The sequence below is a fragment of the Lacerta agilis genome, chromosome 11 (assembly GCF_009819535.1).
Source record: "Lacerta agilis isolate rLacAgi1 chromosome 11, rLacAgi1.pri, whole genome shotgun sequence".
NCBI classification, from domain to species: domain Eukaryota; kingdom Metazoa; phylum Chordata; class Lepidosauria; order Squamata; family Lacertidae; genus Lacerta; species Lacerta agilis.
In genome coordinates, this window is record NC_046322.1 from 14405336 (window position 1) to 14423328 (window position 17993).

General features: G+C 42.6%; 1 protein-coding gene across 15 annotated transcripts in view; it reads left to right on the plus strand.

The window, feature by feature from the left end:
• NEDD4L (NEDD4 like E3 ubiquitin protein ligase) overlaps positions 1–17993 on the plus strand; it is a 253666-nt gene that overhangs the window by 198023 nt on the left and 37650 nt on the right. For 4 of the 15 annotated variants that reach the window (XM_033164293.1, XM_033164294.1, XM_033164282.1 and 1 more), the window contains 6 exons: positions 3307–3445; positions 4622–4798; positions 7534–7608; positions 9438–9497; positions 14681–14812; positions 17184–17303. In XM_033164293.1, coding sequence (XP_033020184.1) covers positions 3307–3445; positions 4622–4798; positions 7534–7608; positions 9438–9497; positions 14681–14812; positions 17184–17303 — 703 coding nt within the window. The remainder of the gene's footprint in view (positions 1–3306; positions 3446–4621; positions 4799–7533; positions 7609–9437; positions 9498–14680; positions 14813–17183; positions 17304–17993) is intronic. The other 11 variants (XM_033164295.1, XM_033164285.1, XM_033164287.1 and 8 more) reach the window with 7 other exon arrangements.

Consider the following 17993-nt stretch of genomic DNA (forward strand, 5'->3'; position numbering starts at 1 on the left):
ATGGGGACGTTTTTTCTCCTGTAGTTATGTTTACACAGTGGGGATTTATCACATCTCATTATCTGATATTTCCCTCTTGTGGGAGTTTCCTCCATTGTACAAAGACATTTTTGATTAGAGACTCCACAGCAGATGCTGATTTTCGCAAGTTTCCCATCCATTTATAGAGCAGAGTAGCTCTGTCGTAATTTGTTTGTAGACATTTTTTTTGTGTATGTATGTGTATCAATGTTGTTTGATTTATTGGATAAAGGGGGAACGATACCACTGGCGCGACATTCTGTGCCCGTCTTTTAAAAAAAATCTCTCCAACCGAACCAAGGACTCTCATTTCCCCACGACTAGTCCAGCATATATTTCCCATGCTTCCCATTAATCCACCATAATGAAGTTTTAGATGCTAAAATCTGTTTAGCCCTGGCCAGAAGGAAATAACTCGTGAGTCTCACCTCTCCTACTTCTCCCACCTGACCAACAGCCATAAACACTCATCTCCATAATTGCCCTTTCCCATGTCACCTTCCCATTGAATTGGTTCCATCAAGGAGTCAATTGACTATCCTCCTTGTCACCAAGATGAAAATAGACCAATCTCGTAATAATTTGATATTTGACCTAACATCTTGCAAACCAATGCAGTTCCGACATGCAAATGAGAAACTTGTTAGCTGGATGGAATTTTGCATTCTCCCCCCCCCCCCCGTATTCTGCTTATTTCTCACTCCTTCCATTCTCATTTTAATAAAATAAAATAAATCCTTTCTGATTCAAATCTTTGCGGTTATCTGTTTGTGGCCGTGAGCTCAGTTGAGCCCTTGCGGTCTTCCTGTGGTGCTCATGAAGCTTCTGAGCCCCTCCCCAAATTACTACCCCCCCCCTTGGTCTTGCGGTAGTGAGGGTGGTTTATACCCTTTTCATCCTTGATAATTATGTAGAGCTGAAGCAGGACGTTGAAAGAGTGGTTCTCTTTCCCACGTTTGCTCTTTCAGCTTAACCTAAGCCTTGGAATCCATGTAATTTTACTGGGTCTGGGTTTTATGCACATCCCTCCGGAAAGTGTGCTTGCTCGTGCCTTTTCCTCTTCAGGTGGGGGAGCAGCAATCCAGGGTGGGGGGAAAGAGAAGTGACTAAAGGAGATGGCATGCCCAACACCTGCTCAAATATCCAGGTGTCCCTACAGCCCTTAAAAGGTTGGCAGCCCCTGGTCGGAGTCTTTTTTTTTACCAGACGTGGAAAACAAAATGGTCTCATTAAGCTTAAGCAATATCACAGTTAGTTCTCCCCCCCACCCCCACCCCCAGTGTTTCACTGAAGTATATACACATGTAATTTATGTAATCTTCTTACCTTGGTGATGGGAGTGCTTTACATGTTCACCGCTGAGAATTTTTTTTGAGCGTTTCTTAGAATTACCCTTCGAAAAATATGAAAAGCTTAACTTCAAATGCCATGCATAATTGAATGGGGGGGATATCAGCTGTACTGACACGAGGCATTAGTTTAACATCCAGTTGCGTTTCACTTTTTGACAAGCAACTACGCTTTCTTTCCACTGCGACATAAATATTGCAAGTTGGATGTTTGTTTTTTCCTTTGGATTTATAGCCGTAATTTCGGTCATGTACTCTCTAGCTCCAACCTCCCTTGTTGCATTGTCTTTTGACGCTGCAGGCAATCCTTGTTTTGATAACTTACTTGAATAATCAGATTGTTAAAACACCAGCTCTGTTTTTCAATAAGATGGGGAAGTTGATTTATTAAACTCAAAAGAGTTTTGTTTTCTGAGCGTGAACGAGTGTGTTGGAATTTTAGGCTTCTTGATATGGAGTATGCTTGGTAGTGGACTGTGTCTCCTCCCTCAAAGATCAATACTTTTAACATACAGGAGCTAATTTCTACTTAACCGGTCTAGTAGTGTTCCTTGTCTCAGCAGCTTTCCAGGGTCTTGGGCAGAGGTTCTTCCTAGCCCTGTTCCATGAGGTCACGTAACTGGAGATTCCAGAACCTGGGAGTACATGCTTGGGGGGGGGGAAAACATTTTCAAATATTACGGTGTGGCTCCCTCTGAAATCTATGGCTCCTTTTCCTTGTTAGGAGAAAAAAGAAGTAGTGTGGTGGTGGCATCTGACCCATTCCCCATAACTTGGAACAAGCTTGTCCAACCCTTTGATGCTTTAAGTTGTATTCAAAGAAACCAGCTGTAGCACACTTCTGCAGCTTTTAAGTTTGTGTTAGTGGTTGTAGAGCTGGACCATAAAGAAGGCTGCTCACCAAAGAATTGATGCTTTTGAATTATGGTGCTGGAGGAGACTCTTGAAAGTCCCATGGACTGCAAGAAGATCAAACCTATCCATTCTGAAGGAAATCAGGCCTGAGTGCTCACTGGAAGGACAGATCCTGAAGCTGAGGCTCCAATACTTTGGCCACCTCATGAGAAGAGAAGACTCCCTGGAAAAGACCATGATGTTGGGAAAGATTGAGGGCACAAGGAAAAGGGCACGACAGAGGACGAGATGGTTGGATAGTGTTCTCGAAACTACCAACATGAGTCCGACCAAACTGCGGGAGACAGTGGAAGACAGGAGTGCCTGGCGTGCTCTGGTCCATGGGGTCACGAAGAGTCAGACACGACTAAACGACTAAACATCAACAAAGTGGTTGTAATGATAAATAAATAGGAACTACGGGTAGTCGTTCCCCACTCTTACCCGAAAGCCAAGGAGAAAAGGGGGAATTCCCAAGCAAAGGACCCCTAGGTAATTTCCATTTCAGGTGCACAATCAGTTCCTTATTAAAGGGATGACAATGAATTAGATTTTCAGCAGAACAATTAAAAAGCCTTTTCTGTCAGTCTTCTCTGACAGAAGAATGAGCAATGGAGCTTGGGGTATCCTCTCTCACCCCATGAGATAGTTTTTCTTAGGTCATCATCACTACACAGTGAGGAGAACTGAACCAGTGGGGTTATATCCAGTAATGTACTGTGCTTTAAATACTGTACATGCTTCAGCCTGGACTCTGTTCCTGCTGCAAGAACTGAAATTTGCCCTTAATGAAGTTGACTGCTTGAGACTGGCTGCAGGCTTTATTTGCTTTGGAGTACAGAAGGATCTCACTTTAATCTAGCTTGCAAGAGACCTAGAGATTCATCACTAGCTGTGATATGAGATGCATAGAGTGGACTTTATAGGTCCCGAAATGTTGCTTTTAAATTTGGTGCTAATTTAGGTGTTGCTGCCACTTACAGTGCTCATACTTGCCTCCTCCGACCTAACTCATTACTCTTTTGTCAACCTAACATTTCAGGGATGTGGCATCCGAATCCGACAACAACATCAGGCAAATAAACCAAGAGGCGGCTCACCGGAGGTTTCGATCCAGGAGGCACATTAGCGAGGATTTGGATCCAGAGGTACCGCCCTTGGAGGGTGGAGAGGCACCTGAGGTATATGCAGGACTTAAAACTGGCTTTTCATTTTGGCGCTCTATGTGATTTTAGAATACTTGAAATGCCTTAGCATTAGTGCATGTGTGTTTACATCTTTAATGTTGATTGAAATTCTCTGTACATTTACTGTGGTGGTGTAAGCCCTATTGAACTTGCTGGGATTTGCTTCTTGGTAAATATCCAGAGGATTCACAATGGCAGATTGTGGTTTTGTTGTCTCAATTTGATCCAGAAGGCACCTTAAATGTCCCATGTCTTCCACCAACACCCACAAATTGTCAAATATTCATTTAGCCCATAGTTTACCAGTGATCTAGAAGATGGAAAGAGTGGGTGGGGGAAGGCACAACTGAGAAAACTATTGCCACTTTTGCTGAATGTTAATTAAACATTGTTTTTATTAGATCAAATAATGCTTGCAATTTAAAAAAATATTAATCGGCAGCGCTATTGCAAAATTCAGTTTCCAGGCTACTGGTTTCTGGCTACTGGAGTCTTCTTTCTTGACTTGATGTAAACTTGGTTCCTTGTGTGTAATCTGCTTTGTGCCTCGATAGCTTGATTTTGATAACTTGAATTCCTTTGAGGTGGGGGCTCACAATATAACATTGAGGGTTTGGCCTCAAATCAGGAACAGCTGGCAATTGTTGCAAGGGAGCCTGGTGGGTGGACTCACAGCATGTTTTACAGTCACTAAATAATGTATTGCATGGGAAACACCACCTCTGCATCTTAAAAAAAAATATGATGCTGCAATTATTCTCAGGTCAGTCAATAAAACACAAGCAAGGACCCCACCCCCACCCCGCTGCCTGCATTCCCGCTTACAGAGATGTGGAGGAACTTGCATGTCTTCTATAACTGCACTTCCTTTCCCTTTAGAAAACCCGGTGCTTCTGAAATTTTGCGATTGCACTTCCGCTACCTGCCAGCTTCACCCTCCCCAGCTCCCTTCTCATATCCATAGTACAGTATGTTAAGAGCAAAGCTGATTATCAAATGCTAATCACGTTTTCGGGAGACTTTTAAAGTACATATTGGTTCTCTTAAGTTCATTCGATAAGCAGCCCAGCTAAGACGGTGTACACGTTATGTGGAACGGTCGCGTAGGGACGTATGGCAGGGAAGGTTTCCGTTTTGCATATTCACTGTAGATTCTGTGCTTTCGTTCAGCCCTGGGAAACCATTTCAGAAGAGGGTAATGCAAGCAGCGATTCCTTAAGCCTGTCCTTGCCACCCCCGCCGTCATCGCCCATCTCTCGGACCAGTCCTCAGGAGCTGTCTGATGAACTGAACAGAAGACTTCAGATCACTCCAGATTCAAATGGGGAACAACTCTCTTCTATGATTGTAAGTAACCTCAGTATGTGCGCTGCTATCTTATGTATGCTGTTGTTTTAACATTCGTTTGGGAGCCGCCCAGAGTGGCTGGGGAAGCTCAGCCAGATGGGCGGGGTACAAATAATAAATTATTATTATTATTATTATTATTATTATTATTATTATTATTATTAATGCTGCTGTCCGTTCTGACTGCTGAAATTCTTGCAAATGCTAGAAATGTTTTGCACTCAGAGATTGAGGTAATCAGTTTTCCAAAGAGCTGCTGCCTTCTACACAAGAGCACGCAAATGTGTGCGTTCTTCTTTAATTAAAATCGGACCGCTTTACAATGCAGCAGGGTTGCACTACTCTGAATATTTACTGGGGTGCAATTCCCATTGAATAAGTAAATCCTTAGCATGCAAACTGAATATGGAAGCGAATCCTGCTGGATCTAATGGACCTCTGAGAAAACATATTTAGAATTGGACTATCACAGTCGTCTTTTATTTATGTGTAACTTTCAGTATGTTTTTCTGATAAATTACTACAGGTATAGCTAGCCTGGACTTTGTTGGGTCAAGTATTCAGTGGATATAAGTTAATAATTTTTGATTGGGAGCAATGTGCTAGCATGTTAGAAGTTTAGCATCTCTTCCCATAACTCGGCAGTTGCATTTAATGCTCAACGATGAATATTGGCAGGGCGACAGTATCAGTGACTGTGGATAAGGGTACTGCTAAGTTATCTATTTAGTTAAAGGAAGCAATTTCAAATATTGCATATCACAGTTTAATGGGACACCTTATCAGCTTGCCTTTCATTGTTCAGGAGATAAGGAAGCTAAATATAGGAAGGTTTCATTTATGAATAACTTTGAAATATTCACCAGATATGCTTATTGGGTTCAGATACAAAGAAAAACTCGGATTTCTTTAATACCAGTGCGTGATTAAGTCCTGTTGAAATGACCATTTCCGTGCATGATTCTCTTAAGGGGCTGTTACAATATCAGAAGCAGTTAGATGAAAACACTTTCTCTATATGAATATAACCGTTTCTGATATTATACGTAGGTGAAATACTGTTGGGTTTGCATAAGAAATTTCTTGCATGATCACTGTGGCTGTTGCAAGCTTGCCTCAGAGGTGTGAATCATTTACAAGCTGCTCTCCTAATCAAGTCAATTCTGTGTCCCATCAAATGGGGGCACCTGGATATGTGATAAGCCTATCATGCATTTTTCTGTTCCTGCTGATCATGTGATCAGCATGAACCTAATAATCCTGTAAATGTGGCTTAATCATTTTTGGGCAACAGACAACCCGGTTGAAACAACCCCATCCATAATAACATTCGCATGTAGGCTGGATAAGAAACCTTCTCCAAAACGTACTGACGAACCATAACCCATACACGTCTACCACAGGAGTCTTGGTATGGATATGTAACTCTACAGTTACACACGCATTGCAAAAGGTCTTTCCAATACCTCTTAGACTTTTCAGGGAGCGTCCTAGCATTGCGAGTCCCATCAATATGCAAGCTTGGAACACCCTAAAGCACATTAAGAGGGGACCACCCTGTCCTCCTCTCCACCCATCCTGTCTTCTGCTACGACAGGGAACAAGAGAAGAGGAGACCTATATGTGGCAGGAGCTGCTGCACTGAAACTCTCCAGCTCTGTGAACAATAATGAAGCAGGCTGCCTTTGATAGGGAAAGCTGGCTTGGGGAATTGAGGCATCTAGAATGTTTCAGGCGGCGCCGATCCCTCGGCCAAGGGTACTTGGCATCCGTCTGCCCCGGGAGACGATGGAGGAGCCAAGGGTGGGGAACCTTTATCAGCCCAAGGGTTGCATTTTCTTCTGGGCAGCCTTCCAGGGCTACATGCCGGTGGTGGGTGGGGACCAAAAGCAAAAAGTGGGAAGGGCAATACAGAGCTTAGACTTCTGTTGTTATACATTAGGTGGCATTCCAGCCGTGGCAAAAACCAGAGATTTCTACTCCTGCACCTTTCCATCCAGAGAAGCGAGAGGTGTTATCACAATGCAAGTGCAGATTCTACCATGGGAAAGGCACTCAAGGAGGACATAGAACAGGGCTGGTTGAAAGCCCCATTGCCGGATGGAGAGGCTGCATTTGCTCCCCCCTGGCCCTGAGGTTCCCCACACACAGCTCTCCAAGGCAGCCCTCCGAACCCCTACCATTCCTTGTGATTTGGGATGCTGCTCCCCAAGGCGTACCAAAGGTCTAAATACCAGGCCAGATGCCTACACCCTAGTTACAGTGGGAGCCTTGCAAGACATTAGGATGTTCAAACTACTTCGTGTCCATTGGTAATCTTCACACTGCCCTGTAAGGTACATGGATATTACACTGTTTGACTTTCTGGTAGAGAGGCAGATGAAGATAAATAAATTTCCCCATTTCCCCTCATCTTCTTCACTCATTGCATTTTTGTTGAATAGCATCCATAACAGATATCCCAACAAATGCTCTAGTTATCTTCCAGCCTCCCATTAGTCTCTCCCAATGCTATATTAATGTGGCTGGAATATTTTTCAGCTATACTTGATATTCAGGGAAGCCAGCTTTCTTGAAGTTGGTCAGGAGAAGGGGGGTATTTCATTTCTGGTGATCGAACTGCAGAGGGTGGAAGAAAAGAGAATACAATATCAAAAAGTATACCTAATTGATTTTGATTCGAGGGGAAAATGCCAGTGTACATTTAATAATTCAGTGTGTCCTTTTTCCTTCAGCAGAGAGATCCTTCTGCAAGGTTAAGATCTTGCAGTGTGACTGATGCAGTTGCTGAACAATCCCATTTATCACTGGTAAGCAAGATTTTCTTAATGGTTTTTTTCTGCCTCTCTTTTTTCTAATGTAGTTTTGTATTTTTGATTTGCGTGGGTCTGTGGCACCTTCTCTTGCGGAAATCATTTCATCTGTGACCCCAGTTATATATTGACTGCTACAAACTTTCTTAAACCCTCTTAAGAAGGGTAGGAAGCCTAGATCCCGGAGAAGGGAGTGTTCTCAGTGCAGGTTGGAGAAGATGGAATGAAACTGCATGGTGTTGGTCAAGATACTTATTGACCAGATGATCTGAACAGTTTTCAGGCATCCTGGGATTTAGCATGGATATTTCTCAAGAATGGATATGAGCAAGCTTAGAACAGGCCACACAGCTGTATGGCTGTGCTACACATAATCTGTGGCAGGATGGGTGCCCTCATGTGCTAGATATGTGAAGATACATGTGTATGAAGGAGAGGCTACATAAATAAAACTTGGAAACACCGGATTAATAATTTACAGGTCTACCCCTAACCATGCTTACTCAGAAAATCACATAATTTAATGGGGTTTCCTTTCTAGTAAGTGTGTTTAGGATTGCAATCTAAGGCTTGCAGTCCTTTCTGTGCTTACCTTGGGAGTAAGCCCTCTTGAACTCAGTGGGATTTACCTCTGAGTAAATGTAACTAGGATTGTGCATTGGATTTTATTTTTTTAAGTACATGCTATGGAGACCTAATATTTATATATTAATCAGGCATCATAATGATATGATCCATGTCATTAAGTGGGGTAATTTATGTATTCATTGAAATTGCATGAGGGGGAAAGAGGAAAAGGTGCCAAAATTTCCTGAAAATTTGTTTTTTGTTTGCTTTGCTTTGCATACTAACTGTTTTGCATTGTTCCTGTTTCTGTTTAACCTCCTTTCCTTTCCAAGTAGTATTCTTTCAGCTATAATCCAGAGAACTCTGTAACTTCTACTCGACATAAACATGCATAGGATTATGTTGCATGTCCATGTCAGACATACCTAAAACAGCTCTCCGGTTTATGGCAAGTCACATGAAAATAACTAATCATAACACCACAGGAGAACTTTTTCCAGTTTCTCTCCGTGTCAGAAAGAGCTGGTCTGTGTGAGAATACATTTGAGATAACTTTAACACTAGATCGTTATATGTAGCAGAATGCATGGACAAGAATGAATTCTCATGGCGAATTCTTTTTCTTTCAAATGTCAATTGAACTGAACACTGTCACAATGGAAGAAAAACAGAAATTTAAAAAAATGTGGTCAAACCCCTCTGGAAAACCTTGCTGCTGGTTTTCTTCTCTTAGCGATTAAGCTCTCTTCTCCTCTTCCCCCTGCCCACTGCACCACCGTTTGCAGACACTTGCCCTTTCCTTTCCCGGTAGGGCGGTATAATGAACTGAAGATCCATTACTTCATATTCTTGATTCTTGGCTTAGATCATTTCTTTGTTTTCCTGCCTGGAGAAAAGGAATAGATTTAATTGCCCTAGTGCTTTGGGTGCAGGTGTACACATAGTTATGCTTGTTTGGCATCCAATGGTATAATATTGTTCTGGAGCTGCGGTCGAATTATGAAGTCATCTCTAGGTGGAAATAAAAACAGAAGTATTTTGGATGCAAGTGCTGGTTGTTTCAGGCCGACATCTCATGTCTACCGTAATAAGTGACCGACATTTTCATTTCATTATCAGCGACTGATAGCTTCTTTGCTCACCTTTAAAGTTTGATATGGTATTTCAAAATGGCTTTTGTTTCTTCCGGAAGAAATACACATCATCTGTGACCTCCGTTCCTGACCACCCCCTTAATTGTAACAATTGTTATTTAACAGCCGAGCGTCCCATCTAGGAGAGTTCGTTCTTCAACTGTCACTGGAGGTGAAGAGTCAACGGTAATCATGCCTTTATCAAGCCAAATATATCCAATTCCTATAAGCCCAGACTCTGTCCTGTTCTTTTCTCTTCTCCTGCCTTCTCTCCAGAATGTTAGCCTTTTAGGTCTTTTGTGGACTATTCATTTTCCCCCCCATCTCTGCATGTAACTCTTTGGCTGCAGGGTGTACAGATGTCAGCTTTCCTTGTTGTGCCTCTTTTGTGAGATAGATCACCTTTTCCCAGCACTCACGGTGTAAATTGTGGATAAACAGAAAACAGACTTCTTCCCCCCCAGTCCTTCAGTTTCTTACGCCGCCCATCTGACTGGGGTTTCCCCAGCCACTCTGGGCGGCTCCCAACAGAATATTAAAAACACGGTAAAACATCAAACATTAAAAACTTCCTTAAAAAGGGCTGCCTTCAGATGTCTTCTAAAAGTCAGATAGTTGCTAATAAAGTTGTTCCTTGACATCTGATGGGAGGGCGTTCCACAGGGTGGGTGCAGCTACCGAGAAGGCCCTCTACCTAGTTCCTTGTAAGCTCACTTATCTCAGTGAGTGAATATTACACACACACACACACACACACACACACACACAACCCTCACCTTTCAGCTACATAGACACCATACAGTAAAATTATAATATAATTTTAATATAAACAACTGATACAGTTCAAATTATAAAGCCCCACATCAAAAAGAACCCACAATATGATAGGCACCATTTTTCCTACCCCCCCCCACCCTTCTTGTACATCATTTTGGACCTGGCATTTGAAGTTTATTCCAATGAATTTTTATTTCTTGGAAGGCTGCTTCCCAGCTTCTTCTCTTACCAAAAGAGGAGGAGGAGGAGGAAGGAGAAATGTGTGTAGGTGCAGGAATTTATAAGAACTAGGAGCAGAGCATTTATCTCCGTGGCCCCCAAAGGGGAAATACTTGCTGCAATTTTGACTTAATTTTATTGGAATGCCCACCTGTGAATTCTCTCCGTTTGGACCAGTGTAAATAGGGATGCCATTGGTGATGGGCATGGGGGGGGGGCAGAGAGAATATAAGCCCAGCCAGTAAGCAGAAAGCATGAGTGACCACAATCAATTCCACCTACATACACTCTAAAGGTAAAAAGGAGCGCGTGGCACTGTGGTCTAAACCACCGAGCCTCTTGGGCTTGCCGATCGGAAGGTCGGCGGTTCAAATCCCTGTGACAGGGTGAGCTCCCATTACTCTGTCCCAGCTCCTGCCAACCTAGCAGTTCGAAAGCACGCCAGTGCAAGTAGATAAATCAGTACCTCTCCGCCGGGAAGGTAAACAGCATTTCCATGCACTCTGGCACTCGTCACGATGTTCCGTTGCGCCAGAAACTATTTAGTCATGCTGGCCACATGACCCAAAAAGCTGTCTGTGGACAAACAGCGGTTCCCTCGACCTGAAAGCGGAGAGGAGCGTTGCACCCCATAGTCAAATTTGACTGGACTTAACCGTCCAGGGATCCTTTGCCTTTTTACGTACACTCTGTATGGGGCTTAACAGTGGACTGGTTCCAGGTTTGAAGAGACTCACAGCATGAGGTCCTTAAAGCAATTTCATTTCTGCATGAATGTGGTGGTGAATGGACAGGCTTATATAGGAGGAGAAAAGGGGAGCAGAGGTGCTCCTACAGTGACTGCTAGGGACCCACCTTTTAAACTGTCCACTATGCCCTGCAGTGAAATAGCATTAATTCTGGGTGTTGTGGGCCATTATAACAGCAGCTGTCCATCACTTACCAGAGTGCCAAAAAGGGGGGAGGTACAGCAATGCCATCATCAGTGGCTGCCCAAGAATCCATTCAATATTCTAACTTGGTCCTCACAACTTTCTTATCTCTTCTTGGGCCATGGAGGCACATACTGTTTTTCAACTTGGCTGCAAGTACTTTGGGCATTTTAAGCATAGTGGTTTTAATTAATACCCTTAGCATTGGCAGTGGTACTAATCTGAAAACAATACAAAAACCTATAAAGGACAGCAGAAGTTGACAGAGGTTCTGGTTGTTCACTTTTTTGGAGAAAGCTATGTGTTGCAACAGCATATTAAAGATTATACCGGGCGGTCTAGAGTATTGGCACTCATTCTTCAATCCATTGCCATTTCTTCACCGACTATTTCAGGTAGGGGGCTTACATTAATATAAATTAGCTGGAAACAGAGAGGGATGGGTAATGGCTAAAATGCATGAGAAGTGTTTTCTTGGAAATTAAAGCACGGCTTTATTGATTTAAATCTTTGTGGACCATAGGTTTAAAAACTGATATAGCCCAGAAAGGAAATCTAGTTACTTGAATAGCAAGAGATAACTTTTTATTCCTAGGCAATTGCATTATTCCTTGTCTCCGTTGACATTCATATTGAGCCTTACTAACTTTTCACATGGGCCACTTAAGCACTGCTAGGGGGAAAAAGAAATGCATCACACAACCCCCCCAAAAAAAATTTTTAAAAAATAATTGCTTGTGCTAATTTACATCTTTTTGATGTACATATAGAAATAGTTACTATAATTTATATATAAATACAAAGAGGAAGGCTGAGCGCCTGTTGAGTGTGCTGTCTGAGTGTTTTGTTTTGAGGGGCAACTTCAAGACCCCTGCTCCACCTTCTTAGGAGTCTTAATCTGAATCCAGACTAGAACTGGACAAACCCCTCAAAGAGAGGACTGCCCAGAAGAAGGGGACTGCCCCATTGCGTAAGCGGAATATGCTGCGTTGGATACAGGCCACAATCTCCTGAATTATTTAGGGTTGTATCCAACTCACTTAGCAGCGTAATTTTTTCACTGTCAGAATATTCCGCGCTAGGAGAAAGAGAACGCATTAGCAGGTTGCTGGTAACTTTGATTGTGTGATACATTGCACAATCTGGTTTCACGACAAGCTTCCGCTAGCAAAGCTGGCGTGTTGGATTCCCCTGTTGCACAACGTTAAGACTTGCCCTTCCACTACCACAAGATCCCTTTGGAGACAGGCCCCATCCCTTTTTGCACATTTAATGTTAGTTTCCCCTCAACTTTTAATCAGTGGAGACATTTTTAGAGCAAAAGGATGTGCAGAAAAGGGAGAGTGTACCAAACTGTGATGCCAGCTGAGCATAAAGTATCTGTTGGCTCTTAAGAGGATTTCACACAAGACTGCTTGGTTTCTTTTATATATGTGTGTGTGTGTAGAGATATAGAGACTGCTGAGCAGCCCTTTCTGGCATTTCCATCTTTTTCTCTCTCTAGTCAACATTAATTAATCATCATTCTCACGACATGCATTTTTTTTTAAAAAAAAAAAGCACCATGTTTTTCAGAGCAGGAGTTACCTCTCACCTTCTTTAAACAAAACAAAATTCAAAACAATTTTCAAAACTGTACCCACAATTCCATCTGAAACTGTTCCGGAGAACATATAAATGTTCATCAGCACCCACAATCAATTTTTGCTTCAGCTTCCTGAATGCGTGATTTTATTTTTACATCCACAGAAAGATCGCAGACTTTGATCCACGTAGGTTGTTACTGATGCATAGCAATTTCTTCCCCAACTGTGACCATCTCTGAAATTCTCACTCCATTTACAGTAAACCAAAAAACCACCTGGCCTTGGTAACAAGGGGAGCTTTTTCACTGTTTCTAGCTGCTATGGAGACTTGGTTTAGTTCCTGGTGTTGTGGCCGGGGCTCTGATCCAAATCCCCGTTGCTTACATTTGAGTAAGAAACCACAGGTGTAGCTACCTGCTACATATTAAACGTAATGTATAGTTTGACCTTCATTGACTCTCTGTGTGTGTACAGATACATTCCTTTGTGAATATAGGGGGAAAGTTCATAAACAGTGAAACCTACGTTGTTTGCACTCTAGCCTGATTTGGCATATGTGGTGCTTGTTTAGTTTTCCTGTCTTGTGTTGCCTTTATTGTATTGCAACCAGGGGATCTCAGATTCTAGGTTCACTAGTTTGAGGAACACCTTGACAAATGGGGGGGAGTATCCTATGAAACCTCAGAGACCAAAGTAGGGCTCAGCAGTTGTCAGCAGGGGATTAGTAGGTGGTTTGCAGTGTCAAAATTTCTGCCTGAGTGTTCAAGCAGCAGAACAGATGCCTGCAAGAAGCCTTGGCCTTAAGGAGGAACATAGAAACTACTTGAGGACTTAGGAAGTTGCTGCTGGCAACTTTCTAGGGTTTCAGGTAGGAGACTTCCCCAACACTACCTAGAGATGCCAGGGATTGAACCTTCTGCATGCAAAGCAGGTGATCTGCCACTGAGCCAGTGTGACTGTAGTGATTAGAGTACCAAACTAAACCTGGGAAGACCCAAGTCCAAGTAAGTTCACGGGGTGACTCTCAGTCTAACGCAGTGTTTCCCAAGCTTGGGTCTCCAGCTGTCATTGGACTACAACTCCCATCATCCCAAGCTAGCAGGACCAGTGGTCAGGGATGATGGGAATTATAGTCCAAAAACAGACCCAAGTTTGGGAAACCCTGGTCTTAACCTATCTCAGAAAGTTGTTTTGAGAATAAAAAGCGGAGGCAGGGGAGGTTCATGGAAATAAGACATCATAAAAACAAGAATACAGTGCTCAAATATTTGTAAATCCCATATATTAAACAATGGATGGTGACATATCTGAAAGTCTGTTTCATTATTAACCAACGTATTTGGATTCAAGGCTGCACAGCCTGTGACCCAGCAAAACAGATATTGCCCACAAGCCATGAAGGGTTTGACAAACCTCTTATTTCAGCTAGGGAAACAAACAATTGTGCATTATTTGAAGGAATGCTGGTTAATGGGAGTGAAATAATTTTGTTCTCGGTGCTCCTGGCAGTAGTGTTTGATTCTGCTAAGTCCTTTTATACTCTTCCGCTCTTCCTGTTGCCTGTCTTTCATGAACAAACAGTATCTTCAGTGAGGATAATGTAAAATATGCTTCTCTCAAGCTGGACAATGTTTGTATCCCTCTTGATTTCAGCACATTGCAATTTTCTTGTCACTTTTGTGACCCATGCTCCAGAGGATGGAAATGAACCCTTTGTGTATCTGAACGTGAGCCTGCCTTCTAAGAGGGAGTTGCTGTGCCGGCACACACTTCCTGGTTGTACTGCTGCAATTGTTGTTTGTATGAATGACCCGCTGTCACATAGTAACACTATGGTAATTTCTTGCATAAACAGCCATCAGTGGCCTATGTACATACTACACCGGGCTTACCTTCGGGCTGGGAAGAGAGGAAAGATGCTAAGGGTCGTACTTACTATGTCAATCATAACAATCGAACCACAACTTGGACTCGTCCTATCATGCAGGTACGGAACTTGCTATCCAGAGAAAAGCAACAGAATGTTTATCGGGTGTATGGAGTCGTTTCCATTCCGCGGCCGTGTCAAATTTCAGAATGACAGCTATCCGTGGGGGAGGACAGTTTCTGGGGAAGTAATTGGTTTTAGCTGAGGAGACATGCATTGATTAAGGAAAGATCTGCTGTGTTTGGCACAGGCCGATGCCAGTTTCAATATGCATCAAACCCGGGGAGGTGCGCATCGTGACTCCTGTCCACCCTTCCTCTGCTTAATAGCATCTGCCCTCGGGGGCGGCGGGGCGGAACTGGGTCATTGCAAGGCAGTGATGGGCTATTTTGTAACTGGGTGAAGAAGAGCAAAATTCTCTGTTTCTGCTTGCCTAAATGAAGCTGTGGTTGTCAACCTGCGGCAAGAGCGCTCACCGTTTTTGCTTGTTGAAGACAAAAAGTTACCTGCATTATAACAAAGTAGAACCCCATCCCGAAGAACGCAGTGGGTCTTCAGTGCAGCTCTTGCTTTCCTTGGAGCAATTTCTCCCCTTTCCCTCACAGTGCTAACATAGCCTCCAACATTTCTCTGATGAAAACTGGGACGTCCTATTCTATTGTTATTGTTATTATTATTATTATTATTATTATTATTATTATTATTATTATTAATTTTGCTATTTATACCCCACCCATGTGAGTGGGCTGCCCCAGCCACTCCTATATAGGGCTGCCTTCAGGTGGCTTGGGAGGTTGGATAACTCCATACCTTCCAACATTTCTCCAATGGAAATAGCGACATCCTAAGGAAAAGCGGAAAATTCCAGGCACAATTCAGAAACCGGGACAGCTTCTGTAAATCCAGGGCTGTTCCTGGAAAATAGAGACACTTGGAGGGTCTGTAAAAGGCTAACCTGTATTCCCCATAAACCCCCATTAAAGCTACAATTTGAAGTGGGTTTCAAATCCTGACTTAAGGGGATGCTGGTTAACTGTAACCACCATTAACACCAGTGCCAATGAATTGCTTAAGCTGTATAAGTCAGCAGCCAAGAAAGCAAGTGAAATTGTACATGAGCTGACCATGGCCAGAAGATAACGTTCGAAAGCAGGCAGAAGCAGTAAGCGGGTTATGTGAACAAACAGGGGCAGAGAATAAGCAGTGATTTAGGTAACTAAGCCTTAACTAGCTGGTGGGAGTTGTATCACTGAGTGTTTTTCCTAAGAGCTTGGTGCCATTCCTACATCAAGAGACTGGTTCAAGCAGGAAGAGCTGTGAATGAGCCTGTGGGTGACTGTGTAGCAGCTGTCTGTTCCAACCACGAAAAACCAGCCCTTTTTCATACCTGCCACTCACCTGCTCACCCCGCAACAGGTCCTGGGTGCTTTTTTGCAATAGCAAAGAGGAACAAGGGAATTCTCTGCGACTTGTTCTTTTCTGCTACTCTTAGACGTCAGGAGCTGTGGTGGAATGGGGAGGTGAAATGACTGCACCGAGAGAAGCCAGTCTTGAACTTAACTTGAGCAAAAATATGCCATCTTGGGCAGCCAAAAGGTACCCCACTTAGGGAACCTTTTGGAAGCAAGTAGGTAAGCTACAGTAAATGTGGTAGATGAAGAAGCATTAGCCACTGGGGCTTATGTACCTGTTTCATACCAATAAATAAACTGGTCCTAGTGTTGTACTATATTTAACTTTTTTTTAAGGGAAAGTAGTACCTGTAATGGGGAAACCTAGTGTGCACATTATGAAGGAAGAAGTAGTAGAGGCCTTAAATCCACAAACAGACCCCCTCCCAACCCCTGGATTTTAGATCTTGTGCACACAAATTGTAGCCTTCCAAAACAGTGGCTAAGAGTCAAAACAAAATAAAATAAAAAATTCCTTCCAGCAGCACCTTAGAGACCAACTAAGTTTGTTCTTGGTATGAGCTTTCGTGCTACTGGAAGGAATTTTTATTTTTATTTATTTTTTATTTTGTTTTGACTATGGCAGACCAACATGGCTACCTACCTGTAACAGTGGCTAAGAGGTTTGGGCTTTTTCCTCCCTTCCTCATCCCCCATCGCCCCGTAATTTGAGCTGTCTAAATGCCTCGCCCACATTGGTTTCGTATAATAGCGTTAAAAGCCTTCACTCTTCAAAAAAAGGTACTCCTGAACATTTAGAATGCAATTGAAAAGCAGGATTTTGACAGCATGGCAGAAATTGTTCCAGGTGTGATCCTTTCCCCCCACCCCCCTCTAGGCAGGGATGTTATTGCCGAAAAAGTTATTTAATAATTCACCGACCGGTACGAACGTTTGTAAATTGTTTGATCATGAAATGGCTCGTCTTTTGGCGAGGAAGGTCATAACATGTAGCTAACTTTTGTTTGCCTCTGAAATAGCTTGCTGAGGATGGTGCGACTGGGTCAACATCAAACAGTAACAACCATCTAAGTGAGCCTCAGATCAGACGGCCTCGTAGCCTCAGTACTCCCACAGTAACATTATCTGCACCACTTGAGGTGAGAAGTGCTATCTCCAATTCCCAAACCTTCCCTTCCTCCTGGATTCCCATTCTCTCTATCTTGTTATTCCTTACTTTAACTTCCAGTTTTCCAGTCAACTTGTCAGTCTTTTGCAGAAACTCCTTTGTGCGTCAAAAAAATTACGTTTGCGTCTTACAGGTTATTTTTCCCTCCTGTATCTTTATTTTGTACATTTACACGTTGCTGTTCTGACCAGTTCTTATGCTGAACAGTTGGTAGTTGTGCTCCTATTTTTATTTCAAATCTTGTAGGATCATCACGTAAGAAATATTCACATTGTTTATTTTAATTTCCTTCTTTTTTTGTTGTTTCAGTCAACAAAGCAAGGGCATGTAGATTGAACGTAACTTTTCAATTTGTCTCTTATTTTCTGTTTTGCATTTGAATATAAATCCTTTAGTTCAGTTTGTTCTGTGAAGATGAGCTTTCGGTTGTAAAGTAGATATTGTTGTTCACTGCCAAACATTTAGCATAGCTACATTTTTGTGCTCAGTGGTCAGAAAATCTAGGCACTTTCAATGTGATATAATTCTATTCAGTCTCTGCATTGCTGAAAACATTTCTGGTGAAGGGAAGTAATTTCCCCGATGGAATTAATTCTTTTGACATAATACAAAGATACCCCTTTATAATAGTAAAAAGCAATATCTTTTGAAAAAAACTCAT